The sequence below is a fragment of the Pseudopipra pipra genome, chromosome 13 (assembly GCF_036250125.1).
Source record: "Pseudopipra pipra isolate bDixPip1 chromosome 13, bDixPip1.hap1, whole genome shotgun sequence".
Taxonomy (NCBI): domain Eukaryota; kingdom Metazoa; phylum Chordata; class Aves; order Passeriformes; family Pipridae; genus Pseudopipra; species Pseudopipra pipra.
In genome coordinates this window covers 19,008,939-19,024,480 of record NC_087561.1, presented here as the reverse complement: position 1 = coordinate 19,024,480, position 15,542 = coordinate 19,008,939, and the positions used below count along the sequence as shown (strand labels likewise).

At 47.3% G+C, this 15,542-nt stretch overlaps 1 protein-coding gene across 2 annotated transcripts; it reads right to left on the bottom strand.

Moving 5' to 3' along the window:
• Nucleotides 1-778: 778 nt before the first annotated feature.
• On the bottom strand, nt 779-15,529 carry UPRT (uracil phosphoribosyltransferase homolog). 2 transcript variants are annotated; one of them, XM_064670226.1, is made up of 8 exons: nt 15,225-15,529; nt 9,959-10,001; nt 5,285-5,354; nt 3,723-3,785; nt 2,671-2,832; nt 2,434-2,557; nt 1,963-2,061; nt 779-1,169 (listed from the first exon to the last, which is right to left on the bottom strand). In XM_064670226.1, exons 1-8 carry the CDS (start codon nt 15,512-15,514, stop codon nt 1,031-1,033), a joined length of 990 nt encoding a protein of 329 aa, XP_064526296.1. In that variant the 5' UTR covers nt 15,515-15,529; the 3' UTR covers nt 779-1,030. The 2 variants fall into 2 exon arrangements, with proteins under 2 accessions (XP_064526296.1, XP_064526297.1); XM_064670227.1 differs by lacking the exon at nt 2,434-2,557.
• Nucleotides 15,530-15,542: the final 13 nt, after the last annotated feature.

Below are 15,542 nucleotides of genomic sequence, written 5' to 3'. Positions count from 1 at the left end.
CTTGGCACTCTGCTCACCTGCCGAGGTGCAAAGGACACTTGAGACAACCTTCCCTGATCCTGCATTTGTTAGAACATGGATATGTTTTAAAAGAATAATGGACTATATTGTACTTATAGATACATTTCCCCAAAGTTACAGTAAGGTAAGGCCAGTGCCAGCTGAAGTGCTGGACATCAGGTACCTGGTGCCAGGGGATTTAAAGCCAAAGAGAGAAGGAATTTGGCCCTGATTGCTGTTTAATGTGACCCATACAATGAGTGCATTGAGGGCTTGGAAAGGCTGCTGAGCTCTGAGGGCCATGCTTGTCTGCTGGCTGTAAGTCCTGTTGCTCTGTGAACAGAACTGGAAATGGAGTCCCAGCTTATTGCTGTGGTTTTCCTCATTTAAAAGGGTTGGTGAGACCAATCCAGCCACAAGTTTTGACTCCTAAAACTCCCAAGTACTGTATGCATAGAATTTCCACAGGCACTGCTGCTCCCACCCCTGATTCCCAGTTTTCCAGGGTATGTCTGCTGCACTAGGAAGCTTCTTTATTCAGGACCATTGAGCCAGACAACTGGGGATGTTTTACTATTTGAAAATAATGTACACAGAGCAAAATTCCTCTGGTTCTCAGCCACCAGCTGAAGACCAAAAATTCTGCCAAAAATTCCCTGTGGCTGCTCAGAAGGACACTGAGGTCCCAGTGCACCCCTAGTTTTGGAGGCATTGGGAGTGGCTGTACTGGCTGACCTGGAGTGATGGACAGTGACCCCAGAAATGAAGGAGGCTCTGGTGGGATTTAGTGGGTTTATTTGCTCTGCAGGCAGCCACAGACAGGAGAGAGAAGAATAAATAAGTTAAAGCAGAGTGTGGCAGTTTAACAACCCCAACATGGAGATGCTTGGCCGTGTAACCAGAGTGCTTTGATCCCTGTTCAGGCCAGAACTCACCTAAGTCAAGTACTTCCCCCTTTGGCCAGAAAGGTTCCCAAACATGCCCTTGACAACTCAACAATAATAAAACATAGAAAAAACCTCTTGTAATGTCATAGAGTCACATCCAGTTGTTCTGAGATTGTCAGTCTGTTCCAAAATACTTCTGTCCAAAGTGTGTTGGTGCAACAGGATGCACTTCTGTAGTTAAAATGGTGATTTCTGGGAATTCCTGGATGATGGATTTGGCACCTTTGAAGAAAAAGCAAAGGCAATAATGACTACAGTGCTTCAGCACATGCCAAATCAGGATCAGCAGCACTCTGAAGGTGAGGCAGGCTCTGTGCTCCTGTCTCCACTTCCTGTTCCTGCCTTAGCTAATGTCTGTGAAGAAAACTTCCTGACTGCAGGGGATTGCTTTTTTGGGGGTCTCTTCTTTGGATTTTCCTTTCCTTTCCGGTACATGTGTACTCCCCACCTAATGACTGAAGTGGTTCCAGGCTGCCAGGAATAAGTCCCTGCAGTCCAGCTCAGTGTTTTGGTAGTGATTTCTGCCATGGCTGTTTCTAAAACACAGGAGGCCCATTTTCGTACTTCCCAAAGGCAGATGTCCCTGGTTTAGATCCCCTTTTCCCAGGTAACATCTCTACCGTGCAGACAGGACTGTTCTGTAGCTCCATTCACCTCCCACTCCTGGCAGAACTGGTATCCTTTTGGTGCTGGACCTACCCATCCCATTCCATGGGCTACTGCCATTGCTCTGGGAGCCACGGAAGCCCTTCATGGACCTGGCAGTGCTGCAAAATCCTGCTTTTAGGAATCCTTTCCCATTCGGCATGACAGGCCCTTTCCTTTCTGCTGCCCCACTCACTGCCCACACCACGGCTCTGTTTTACAATTCAGCCATAAAACCCCCAACCCCCTCTGCTCTGGGCAGTGATGGGACTGGGCTGTGGCAGAGGCTCAGCTCTGCCCCATTGTGTCACACGTGGGACTGATGTCACCTCCCCAGGACACCCCTGTGCCCCCCACAGCCCTGACTCACCGTGGGGTGTGGAGAACAGGCTGAGCAGGATGATGACACTGGGCTGGACCCCGTGTTCCACCAGCACCTTGACAGCCTCGATGACAGTGTTCCCAGTGCCTGCAGGGGACAGAGGGACACATTGTGTGGGGTTTTCCCCTGGATGAGGAACATGTCTGAGAATACCTGTGGTAATGTTGGTGTGTGACTGAATTGTGATTCTGTCCTTTCCCACTGGAAAGCCATCACCTCTGCATGTGTTAACCAGAAAACGTTGCACTCCTAATGAAGGAACTTAGACTGGAAAAATTACCTCATCCCAACAAACTCCTTATTAGAGTAGGGTTTTTTTGTCAGTATTAACTGGATTTAATTTTAAAGTAATTTACTTCTCAGATTATAATATTGATCCAAAAATGTTTTTTAATACTGTAAGAAAAATACTGTTTGAATCTTGTCTCATGGCAAAATTTAAAAAAAATCAATTTATACCAAGTCTTAATCTTCAGCCTTTCTCCCAAACACCGCCATGGCCAAAGGATTTGCTTTGCATTCCCACTGGTGCAGCTGACTGATGTGTGTCCTGGCACAGCCTGATAATTCCCTGCTCTGTCACCTAAACCAAGCAGAAAACCTCATCCAAGCCCCTGAAATTTGGAGGGTTTCCTTTCATTCAGGCCCTCCCCGTTCCGAGGAGTCTGACTGTCCCTAAAGGTGGCAGACACTCACTCAGGATTGGGTACATCAGCAGCACTTTCCTCCTGTAGATGTCTGGAGGGAACTTGGCGTAGTACACCTTGGCTCGCTGGGTCTCCTCGTCGCTCTGGATCAGGATCTTCCCGATGCGGATGGAGCGGCAGCAGTCCCGGAGGCCTTGTTCCATGGCCTCTCCTGCAGGGAGAGCACAGGCCCCAACAGCAAAGGGTTACAGGCTGAGAAACAGCCCCACTGCAGGGACAGGGACAGTCCCACCACTGCTGAAACAGCCCCGCTGCAGGGACAGGGACAGTCCCTCCTCTGCTCCTCTGGGAACAGCTCTAAAGGGAGATTGTTTGTCCTCAGTTCTAAAAACACTTGAAGTTCTTTTCCTTTTTTCTGTGCTGAGACAGAAAACTGAATCTCCTCGGTGTTCCTGAGCTCTGGATGTTGGTGTTCCTGAGCTCTGGGTGTTGGTGTTCCTGAGGTGTTGGTGTTCCTGAGCCCTGGATGTTGGTGTTCCTGAGGTGTTGGTGTTCCTGAGCTCTGGGTGTTGGTGTTCCCGAGCCCCTGGCTGTTGTTGTTCCCACACAGCAGTGCTGAGCTCTCAGAGGGCAGAGCTGGCAGTGGCAGAACCAGCGTGTGGGGTTTGGGGAACATCCGTGAGCTCTGCCTGGAGCCCCCCCGGTGCAGAGTGTGGGGCAGGAGCTGTGGGGCCAATGGATTTGACAGCACAGATCCCAAGGTTTGCACAGCACTGGGAAATAACTCTGCCACCACGGGGCGTGGCTGGAGTGGGGCCCTGGCTCTGGGCAGGAGTGGGCAGTGGGAACCAGGAGAGGGCAGTTGGCCCCTCACAGGGAGGAGAAGAGGCCAGAGGAAATCTGTTGCAGCCATTTGTTGCCTAAAAAGTTAATGAAAGATACTCCTGGACATTTGTGATCAAGGATATCCAAGAAAGAACAACTGGCAGCTTTGGGTAAACCTTTGCTGTAGAGAAATATTGTTGCACATTTTTTGCAAGGAAGTTCTTACAGGTTTCCAAAGTGTTTAATTCCCACTCCTGTAACACCAGCAGTACCTACCACTCCTCATGATGCTGACCCCGCAGTTTCCCTTTTCAAATCGGACTCCTTCGTACTTGTGTCCTGTGAGGAAAGAAACCAGGGCTCAGTGGCAGTTCCCTTCTGCCCCCTCTGGACACCCCTTTGGGGACACCGTGTGATGTGACCTCGGTAGGAAAGTAACCAAGATCCTGCAAATACCCAGGGGACAACACCAAGGGGTCTGCATGGGTGGCACAACCAACCTGCACCCCAGACCCTGCAGCCCTCCAGCAAGCAATGGGAACAGGGCCAAAACCCAACTGGTAAAGAACTTGTGCTCTTTTTATCATTGAAAGTCATGTCAGAACAGCAGCACAGCAGGGACCCTGTCAGGTGTGTGTTTATAGCAGGGATTCCATCAGATGTGTGTTTACAGCAGGGATCCTGCCAGGTGTGTGTTTACAGCAGAGATCCCGTCAGGTGTGTGTCTGATAGCTCAGGGATCTGGTGACTATTTTAAATAAAGGACACTATGCAAAAGAAAGGTGAGCAGTGCATCCCCCAGTGCTGCAGGTGACAGTCACAACTGAAATATGATCCTACAGTGCCACTTGATCACTGAAAGAAAAAAGGGGCAATGGTGTGCACATGAGACTTCCCACCTGGGGGATTTGGGATTTTGTTGTTTCTTCTCAAAGTTTTTGATTATAGCATTTGTTGTTTATTCATATTTTGTTAATAAAAAGCTGTTTCTTTTCCTTTTCCACACTTCCACTTTAAGTCTCTTTTAATTTCTAAATTGTAATCTTGTTAAACTAAGACAATGTCTCCCTGCAGAACTGCAAATGGAATTCTCAGGGGAACAGGACTCACCTGGTGCATGTCTTACAGGTGTGCTGTGGGTCACACCACACACTCAGTTCCCACTGACTTGTGATGCTCTCAGCAGCTGCCTTATGTACACAACTTATGGATCTTCACAGCTCAGGGGAGCAAACCACAGTTACTGCCAGGGTTTCCTCTAGTGCCAACACAGCCACTTTTCATTTCCTGCTCATCATCACTCCAAGCTGGCCCCAGCTGCAGGGACAGATTTAGGCTGACAAGGCAAAACTGCTTATGCCAAGTACTTTTCCTTTAATGGGCATGTGAAATGTCCTCAGTTTTAATTCAAGGTTGTGGTGTGGGCAAGTAAACTCATCTTGCACCACACTGGCACGTTGTCATGACAGTTTTGAAAGACCAATTTAAAACTTATTGAAATGCCAATCATGTGACTGTATGTTCTGCTCAGTTGTGCTGTTACACCTTCTAGCTGTTTGCATAACAGAAGGGACTGTGCTCTGCCTGCATGGTGAACTGTTTCAGGCTCCCCAGGGAGGTGGTCAGGGCACTGAGCCCGTCAGAGTTCAAGCAGCATCTGGATGTCACAGGGTTCAGTTTTAGGCAGTGCTGTGGGGAGCAGGGAGTTGGATTCTATGATCCTGTGAGTGCCCTCCACCTAGAGATATTACATGATTCCTGTAACAGTTCTGTATTTTTTATATTAGTTACACTTCCACTTCTTGTCGTGCCCAGGGGAGGAGTCCTTTCCCACGTACCTGTTGGAGTGGTCACAGTACATTCTGTGTAGGGCAGTTGATTCAGTCCCTCTTCAACCACCAGTCTGATCTGTGGAACCAAAGAGATGGGTGAGCTCAAAGGGATTTGTAATGTATGGACATAAGATAGTCCATGTTAGCAGTTTTTAAAAGCACTAGATGAACACCTAACAGCCCAAAGGATCTAGAAGGGTCTTTTTAATAGTAGTTAGGGACTGAATTTAGAGACCTTTCTGTGGTGATGCCTACATTTTGCCCACAGATCAAATGAAGGCATTGCAAAATCAATTTGGGGGAAAGGGGGATTCATCAGCAATCATAAAACTGACTTTATTTATATCTGGCAGGCCTAGACATCACAGACAAAGTTTTCTCAACAGATGAATGAGGCACCGATGTAACTTCATTTGCTGATAGGAAATACTAGTGAGGGAAAGGGAAAATTTCCCCCCTCAGTTCCCCCCCAGTTGAGCTCTGAGGTCTATTTTCACATCTGTATTTCCAGGACTAACCTGCAGTGGGGCTGCCAGAACAGCCATTTTTACATTGCTGCAGCAATGTAAACACACCACTGAGTGCCCAAAGACAAGTCAGCAGATCTAGAAATCTCTTTATCACCTTCTCCTGGCACCTGCCAGCTGTGGGTACTGTGGGATGCTCTGCCAACCACCCCCACTGTTGGATGGTTTAGGTGGAGGTGCAGCTCATGAGTCACACACCCCTCCAGTGGCCACAAACCCCCCAGTCCTCTCCTGGGGCTGCCCTGCAGCTGCACCCCAGGCAAAGTTCCCAAAATATCTTCATCATGATTGCCCCTGAAACATGCTCTGGGTATTAAAAATGTTAAATTTCTCTCTGTTCACGAGCCAAAGATTTGTAGGCCAGAACTGCTCCAGGAGAGCTACAGCTGAGCCAGAGCTGAGCCTAGTTATTCCAAAGTCCCTGTAGGATGGCAGAAGTGAGGGGACTGCTCCTGGGATGGAGCAGCTGTACTGCTCCCCTCAGGCACTTCCCATCCCTGAAACAGGGCATGGCAGGCTGGAAGGTTTTTTCTGGTTTTCCATTCTGCCCCAGTTCCTGGCACACAGGCAGCCTCTGCTAGAAATGAGAGATGGTCCCTTAAGTTTATAATCCCTCTTTGGAGATTTTTTTAGTCATTTTAGTCCAACTTTTTTTCCTAGAGCTGGGTTTGTGGCAGCCTTACTCAGAGGTGGTGGGCAGTTTCCAGGACATCTGTACCCAATTTTATTTTATTTTTTAAAGTTAATTCACACAAAAAAATCCCCAACTTTTGAGCCAGGTTTGGAAGAAACACTTTTTTTCATACTCCTGTTTTGCTGACAGGGTTAACATTCTACATCATCTGCCAAAAGTTTAGAGTAAAGCAGTGGAGGTCTTATAGTCAAATAATCTCCTTGATCTTCCTACACATATCAGTGTTTTACACAGGGGCTGGAAGGATTCTTCCGTGAACTTGTCAGTGTTGATAAAACACTTCTTTTTGCACTGTGCTTTCTGCCACCTCCATGCTCAGGGATTAATTTCCATCTCTTTTCTCTCTAGCCCCAAGAACCAGCAGCCCTGTTCCTCTCCCAGAGAGGTGGTTGCCATTGCTTGGAAGCTAAACCAGGTATTATTATGGCCTCACGTGAAACAGGAAAGCAAAGTTTAGGTCCCAAGGTAAAAGAATGTGACCAGAAATTAAAACCGTTAATTAAAGTTATCAATAAGAAAAATAAAGTCTATTTTTAATTGGGAAACAAAAACAAAGCTAAAAGGGATGTTAATTTCTGGTAGGCCTGCTTAAACTGTCAAGGCTTCCAGAGTTATGCTGAAGGTTTAGATTAAGCATTTAATGCTGATATATGGAATTATATGTCAACGTGCTCATTTGTTAGAGTTGTACATTTAGGATTTACCCCAGGGCCTTTGCAGTAAACAAAGGGAAATACTGTTTGCTTTGAACCTTCATTAGTACAAGATCTGCTAGAGCTGTCAGCAAAAACAAGAGTTAATGGAGGGTCCAAGGAGCTTTAGCCAACTACCACATAAACATTTCAAGGATATGAAAATGTTAGTGAAATCTATCTTTTCTCAGCCAATTAAGCATGTGAATGAAGTCTCACCACAAATACCAGGGAAGAAATCAGGTTTGACCAGTTCCTCAGATTCCAGGAACAGAGAAATCTGGATATAGGCAACTCTAACAAGCAGGTGACAGTGCTCTCATTTAAAGGGGAGCTAAACTTAACTAAATAAGGAATCAGTCAGGGTGCAGCGGGAGGTGGTGCTGCTCCAACCACATCAAACTGGGAAAACAGGAGCTCTTTCAGAGCCACCCCAACAGGTCTCTGTGATCTCGGCAGTTGCTTGTTACAACTCTCCTGCCTGCCTGCAACTTGGAAAAAGATGAAGCGTTTAAAGGTCAAGAAACTGGAATGTAAATAAATTCTGGAGTGACCATTATGATGTTCCCCCATCTGTGGGCACACAGCAGGCTAACTTTTTTATGGGACAGCCATGCATCACCTCATTTCCAAAATCATAGTGACTCCTAGGGGATCTAACCCATTCTGTGTCACTTTACTTGGAAGCTGAAAGGAGGCAGGACAGCAGGGCTGTCAGCCATGCTCTCTATCTGTACAGCTCCTTGCAGCTCAGCATTTCAAACCCCTTTGGAACTATCCTCCCCTGAAAGAGGCAGGCGGGCAGAAAGGGACCTGCTCAGTGTTATAACAGGGAGTGATGGTAGGGCTGAGAAACTAATTCATTCCTCAGCCTCAGGCTTCCAGTCACACCCCAAAATCTGCTTTCTGCTGCAGAGCACTGGTGTACCTGTGACCTGAGGTGACATCAATTCAGTGCCTGCACAATGTGTGGGTGCTGGGATCAGTGTGAGCCTCCTGCACTGGGAGGAGCTGTCTGCCAGTCCCTCCACCCGTCCTGAGTTCTACCTGTCCCACCACAAGTCATAATGACTCGTTGTTTCCCATGCCAGAGGCTTGCTTCCTTCACAAACACCCGATGGATTGTCCTCATCCTCATAACTTTAATCCCACATCTTTCAGCTTCAGGATCCCAGCCCTGGCAGTGGCTTTCAGACACGCCCTGATAAACCACCACGTGGTAACTGCTTTTGCTCACAAGTATCTTTGAATGTTTCCTTTGTATCATCCTCTTACACTAGGAACAAACTGCCAGAAATCTATCAGCTTTAGAATCCTTCCTTAAGGCCTCTCCTTATGGTGATCTTATGGGACACTGCCACTAACAGCTGCCAAGCTAATACCAAGCTTAATTGCATTCTCATTTTCTCTCTGCAGCAAGGTGTATTTTTTTCCCCTACAATCCCACACACGTTTCTTCTCTTCATGTTTTGAGTTTTGCCATTAAGCTCCGTTTGCTCATTGGGTGGAAAACACGGCAAGTCATAACTATACTTGTACTTTGCTAAGTTTAGTAGAAACCCTGTCCCTCATGAAGTTGTGACTGTTCTTTGCCACACCTAGGAATAACACACAGAAAGTGAGACTCCTACATATTGTTCCGTGTAAAATTCTTCCTAAAAAAAAAATGGAAAACAGACCAGCAGGTTCTTCAGCAAAGAGCTGCAGGACCAGCACACAGAGGTGTTTCTGTGAAGAGCAGCTCCCCAGCTTTGCTGCCCAGCCGTGAAAGATGCTGGTACAAGGGCCTGAACTCACTGCCTGGAAGCTGCAGTTTCTAGCAATGATGGGGGGAAAAAAATTAAAAAAATCAGTGAGCTCTTCAGGACATCCATGTAGAGTGAGAAGGTGCCTGGGAGAGGTCCTTCACACTAATCCCTCACAATAAGCTACTGGAATGCAGGAAACTTTCTCAAGAAGGGGAATGCAGGGGGGGTGAAAGTGGAAAGCCACAAAGACAAAAAGCACTGCAGTCACAATCCTGCGTTGTGGTCACACCTAAGCCCTGAGCAAGCCTGGATAAGGCCTGGATTAAGACTGGGCTTGTCACAGGGAACCAGCCTGCTGTGGCAAATGGCACTGGGAACTGAATGGTCTTTGGACTCTCTGTTAGTGAGAGTGGATTTGCAAAAAGCAAACACCCTCTTGCATCCAAGGAAGTATAGGTGTGGTAGCAAGTGCTGTGGTTTTCTTTAAGCATGTAATTTCAATGAGAAAAAGGCTGCATTCCCAACAGTCTTTGTTCTTACTAAAAACTTGCAGCTGCTTTGTCCCTGATAGTAACTACCATATGGCTAAAAACAAATTCTCTATGTGGATGCACCCCAAGCTACTAATCTAAGACACAACAAGTGCCAGGAGGCACTTCTGTGTGCAAGCCATTGTTAACATCTAGGCTGTAAGAAATTGTACTGCTCTGTTCACAAGATCAAAAGTGCTGTTTCAAAGTAAACTCAATTATCTCTAGCCTCTGTGCATCTGTTTATAAACAGTCTCTTATTTCTAATGCTCCCTGTCCTCATGTAGCTGTGTCTGATAATAACATGGTTTCTGGAATCCACTGAGATGAAACAGAGAACAGAAGTCCCTATAGAAGGGACAGAAGTCAAATAGCAATTTGCTTTGGTTAGGAAAGTTGCTCTCACACCATCATTATTCTGTCCTGAAAGACCTTTTTAATGGAAGAGTTACCAAGTGCAATGTCAAGAAGAAGACATTCTTCACCTACCAGACGATCAGCAGAAAATACGAAGTCTCCTCTACTGGATTTCCTGAAAAAAGTAATAATTTATTTTTTAAATTGGGGAATAACTTTACAAACATTGATTAAATATAATATTAATTCAAGGGCAATATATCCTAAGGCAGTTCAGAGAAAAATCTCCTACTGTATACAAAATTTATCCCAGAGATTCTGCATCATGGGTTTCCTGTTTGGTGGCAGGCACTGGGATGCAGTGAGTAAAACCCAGGGTTTGGCTCTTACTGCTGCTCTGTCCCAGTAGCAATTAAAGCATGAACACATAGGGATGATGTTCTGTAGGTTTTCCATTGTACTGCCATTCCAGCTCAGTTCCAAAACACCTCCCAGGCTCAGATGTGCACCAATCTGGTGCATTCCCTGCAGCCCTGAGCAAGAAGAACTTCAGTTTAGAAATCATGGACAATGACAGTGCAGATCCCAGCCCTGAGACTGACAACACACCAGATAAGCAGGGGACATATCCTATCTTATCTGGAACTCACTCACAATGTGAACAGATCAGTGAACCTGAGATTAAAGTGAGCAGGGATTAACAAGCATTTCCATTAAAACACCTCTCTGCCTCTGATTAGCCTGGGTACAACCCTTTACTCATATGACTGTTTGGCTTTTGGCCCCTTCAGCAGGTAGAATGAAAGGTTAAAAGCCTGAAATTTAGAAGCAGATTTTAACACCTTGCCTCCCATGACAAGACCAACTCTCACTCCATGAGAGTAGGACATGTTTCCAATCAAGAGCTCAGGCTTGCAGGACACTCACCTTCAAAACACTCAGACACAGCAGTCACATGGCAGACAGGTCCTTTGAAATGAACTGTTGTATTAATCACAGCAGGAAAACCCCTCTCTCACTGTCAAACTGTGATACTCTGCAGGTCTCCTTAACACCAGAAAGAGAGTTCTGCATTTAATCCCCAAGGTTCTGTGACATCTCACATCACATCACACATCACATCACATCTCACTCACATGAGTGAAAGGCAAGAGGTTTGTCTGCTCATTGCCTGGGAATTGGTCACTGAGCCACACTGAAAAAACGAGGTTTAAAAAGAGTGTCAGCCTAATCTATTTTCTTTGCTTGTACTAATAACACACTACTAAAAACACTGTTTGCTTTTATTTTTTTCCTTCTTTCTGGTAACAACAGAATATTCCTAACTTTCTGCCACTTTGACACTAACCAGGTAATACTCAAAAAGACCCCTAAAACTGTGGAAAACAACCCCAAACCCCTACAATTATAAGAACTACTTTTATTAAGATTTTTGATAGGATTCATATTTCCATCTATGGTGTGTAAGTATTTTTTAAAAAAGGAATGTAGCAAAGTGGCACATCTAGGTTCTCCCAGACTATGGCATTTCAGAAAATCTACCTGAATCTCAAAAATGGGTGGCAAGACAAGTCTACAATAAAGTGATATATATTTAGGGTGGATACTCTGAGTTATTAATACAGATTATTACAGGCTTTAAACTAACTACTCTGTCCTTGCAATGACACAGATGGTTTTATGCCCAGTTCACTGAACATCCTTATCATGCCTGGTTTTTGAGATGGGGAGGACAACAGAAAACCACATTGCATAAAAATGAGAATAGTTATACTGAAAATGAAAGACCTTGTGTACATGGGCAGCTGCAAAGCCGGGACCACATTTCAAGACCCACATCCTACAAGCAGAAAAAAAGCCTTCTGTGAAAACACTATAACTGTTCCCCTGAAATACCAGACAGAAGTATAGAAAGTAACGATCCATGGCAGACTAGAAACTGTTTCAGCTTCTTGATGGAGTAACAAGACAGCATCTAAAAAGATGAGGCATTAAATCCCAACATGACGCAGGCAGCTAACAACGGGAGCTTTGTGGTAACAATATAAAGTCATTTCAGTTTGTTTCTGAAGGCCTGGGAGCAAGGCTGATGTACAGTTGCAGTCACCTGCCTGTCTTGAGAGAAGAAATGGGTTTTGGATTTGCAAGGTAACTGCAGGGTTTCTTCCCGCTTTAGCACTCGGTCCTTAGTTACAAGCATGGACAGGGCTGCAGGCTTGGGGGCTTCTCTAACTCCAGCTTCTCACTGTGATGGTAAGGCTGGAAAAAACCCCTTCTCTACACAGAATTTGTAAAAGGCCTTTTTAAGAAAACCGAAGGCACTGGACACACTGATGGCATTCAGGGAGATGATGTAGCTGAGAAACAGGTCCATGTTCTACCTGTAGTACTTCAGTACTTAACATCCTTCAGTATTTAATTTTTTCAGTGCCTAGGCTGGGGGTGGGATGTGAAAGGGATCCCACCCTCCCTGCTGCAGCAGTCAGCTTTACTCATCCCAGGTGAATTATACACTCCTGAATCATTCTGCTCTGTGCAGCAGCCAGGACTGTGTGTCCCACTGCTTTGCCATCTGCATTTCTATGGTATCACTGTTCCCTAGGGAGTGAGAAGCCTTAGCAGAGAACAACAGAATGATCTCACCTAACAGACACAAGAACCTTTAAATATCTGGATTTAAATCATGTCTATTGTTAAATTAGGAGTTAAAATGACACTACCAACCTGAACTAATGAGTTTGCTTCGACATAAACACATTGCTGAACAACTCATTTCAGCTTCCAGATCCCTGGTTCTCATCTGTAAGGCCAGAAATCACTTTGAGATAATTCCCTCCTTGGGAAGAGGCTGTAACTGTTTGTTCCAGAACGTTCAATACTTAAATGCATCAGTTCACACCTCATTAGAGCACTCGAGATTCATATCCAGCACACAGTGTAAAAAGGCATCTGCCCCCGTTAAGCATTCACTGGATGGAAAAGTGACAAGCCTGAGGAAAATTGAGCAAACCCAGGCAAGTTGAGGTGATCTACCCATCTCTCCAACTCCAGCACACAGACCAAGTTCTTGTTCATTTTAAGGAAGTAAAAGAAATACATGGTCATTTTAGTCTACCAGGCTAAATCATGGACCCAGGTGTCTCTGAACCCCACAGGACATGATGACCAGCCAAATGAAGGTTTTTCTTTAGCTGGCAATTCACAACCAGGGTACTTCTGAGGAAAAGTTTCTTTCAGTACTTGGTTTAAATGCTACAGTGGCTACGGAGTTTTCTTAAGGCAGATTGCACCTGCCCAGGGAAAGGTTAATAAATAGTGCCCAAAAAAGCCTCTCCCCTTCACAGCTAGGCATGTTCCAGCATTTTTCTGAATGACAGGGACTAAAATAAGCCAGTCTGAGGTCTCTTATTTAATGAGATGCAGCTGAATTTCTGGAACAGAACACAAAAATAATGGTTCCCTATTGTCCTTACCTACAAAGTCTACACCTGCCTTTCTGAGCAGGCTGCTGTCCAGTTTTCCTCACTGGCTGGGAAGGGAGCTTGGAAGAGACAGTTACATCCCCACTGCCAGGGCAGAATAAAGTACAGTCTGCGACTGCTGTAGCTGCTCTGAGTAATTCATTATTTACAAGCCTTATTCTAGACTTTCTCTTACCAAAGTCTTGTACAATGAAGCTGATGCAACTCTAAGAAAATGTCTTCCAAGTTAAAATTGCAGCTGCTGGTTTCTGGATAAGCTCACTATAACCAGAAACCTATTAAATGGACTTGCAAGAGTTCAAAATCTGCTTACAACAAAATAATAATAACTAAGTACAGTAACTACATTGTTAGTATTTGCCTGTATGCTATTTCCTTTTCACTAACCTCAAAACCTTTTACAGGCCATCACCAAGCCTAGTCTGGATTTCCTCTCTTTCTCTGCTTAGCCCACTTACAGCTTCCCTCTCTGCTTTGCAGGGAAGCTGCCAGGCCACCGTTCTCACCTGCAGAGATCTTCTGTGTGGTCTTGCCACAAGTGCCATCCTTACACAAAGACTACCTGTGGGTGCTCCTGCCTGCCAGGAGATTATGCTTTTCCACAACACTTTGAAAATTAAGGGGAAAAAAAAGCCAAAACCCAACCAACCAAAAAACAAACAAACAAAACCTGACAAAAAAATCCCAAACCACAACTAGTTTAAGGTAGCAAAGCTCAGGTAAGCTAATAAAATTAATGGAGGTATTGTTTCCTTGAGAGAGTTTGGCATTAAAAACTGTATTACTGTTAGCTATAAAGTAAGCCTCAAGAAGCAGAAAATATCAAAACGTAGACTATGCAGATGGACAGATACAAAGCACAGGGACAAGCAGTGTCTGTGCAATGAGTTAGTTATTGCAGATGTTACAAAGCCAATGCGTTGCAGGAAGAGGTTTTATTCAGAATCTGATCACTCTATTGATAAACTTGATTTCACACCTTTTTGCTGATGGTTCTTGCATCAGAGGTGGTAAATTATGCTTTTAATAGACGGATGCTACTTATATTTGTCTTATATTGCATACTAAATTTAATACCTTACAATACCACCTTCCAAGTGCTGAACAATCAAAGCTACAGACATACCATGTGTTCACCACCCGAGATGTGCTGTGGAACACCGTGCTCACATCTCCCTACAGCCAGAGCCCGGGAACGGCTCCACGCCCCGTCCCGCGGGTAGGATACACAATATCCGGACAGCGGGAACGAGCCCAGCTCCTGTCGGGCCCGCCGGAGTGACCACTAAGGTACAGCCTCCTTCCTCCAGGGCTTTACACTCCTTTGTACCGCACGCTCCGTGGGATGATGATGTGGCACGCGAGCTCCGAGCCGCCCACGGCGCAGAGATGAGCAAAAACCTCACATCAGGGAGGGCAAAGATCTGTGAGGGGGTTCGAGACCCGCCGAGCCGCTGCCCCAGTGCCCGGCGGCCCCGAGGCGGGGTGGGCAGGGGACCCCCGGGAGCGCTGCCCGCCCTCTGCCCTGCCCAGCCCAGCCCAGCCCCCGCGTCACCAGACATGGCCGCGCCGCCGGCCCGGCGCTCAACCCGGCACAGGAGCGTCCCGCCGGCCCCGGGATCGGCCCCCGGCCCCGCGATGGCCCCCCGGGATCGGCCCCCGGCCCCGGCGGGGATAGCGCGGCCGCGCCGGGACCCCACGGGCTGCGCATCCCTGCGGCGGCCGCGCCGAGCAGGGAGCCGGCACCGGGGTACGGCCGAGAGCGGCTCGACGGGGCTGCGGCTCCCTGAGCAGGGAGGGAGGGAGGCAGGGATGGACGGAGGGGCGACCGGCGGCGATTCCCCCGCAGCCTCCCCGGCTCCTCCCCAGCCCGCGCTGCCCCGCACCCGCGGTGCCGCCCGCCCCGCGGCGCTCACTTGTCCCTGATGATGGTCTGCAGCTCCCGCAGCTGGTCGTTCATGGGCAGCAGCTTCAGCTGCGGCCCGATGGCCGGCGCGCCGCCCTCCCCCGCGGGGACCGGCGGCGCCGCCACCACCCCGTTGCTGCTGCTGCTGCTGCTGTCCGGGCTGGGGCAGCCGCTGTCCTCGCTGGGCTCCGCGAAGCGGATCAGCCGGGAGCCGCCGCCCGCCGTGGCCGTGGCGGCCGGCGGCGGCTCCTCCTGCGGCCGCGGGCCGAGGCGCTGGTTCTGGCAGGGCATCGCCTCCATGCGCCGGGGCCGCGCCCCCGTGCGCGCC

Bases quoted from the DNA above. Each gene is read 5' to 3' on its own strand.
- UPRT (XM_064670226.1), bottom strand. From the start codon at position 15,514: ATGGAGGCGATGCCCTGCCAGAACCAGCGCCTCGGCCCGCGGCCGCAG. The intron at 10,002-15,224 runs GTGAGCGCCGCG...TACTTTTTTCAG, and splicing joins CAGACCATCATCAGGGACAA to GAAATCCAGTAGAGGAGACT. The intron at 5,355-9,958 runs GTAGGTGAAGAA...TTGGTTCCACAG, and splicing joins TATTTTCTGCTGATCGTCTG to ATCAGACTGGTGGTTGAAGA.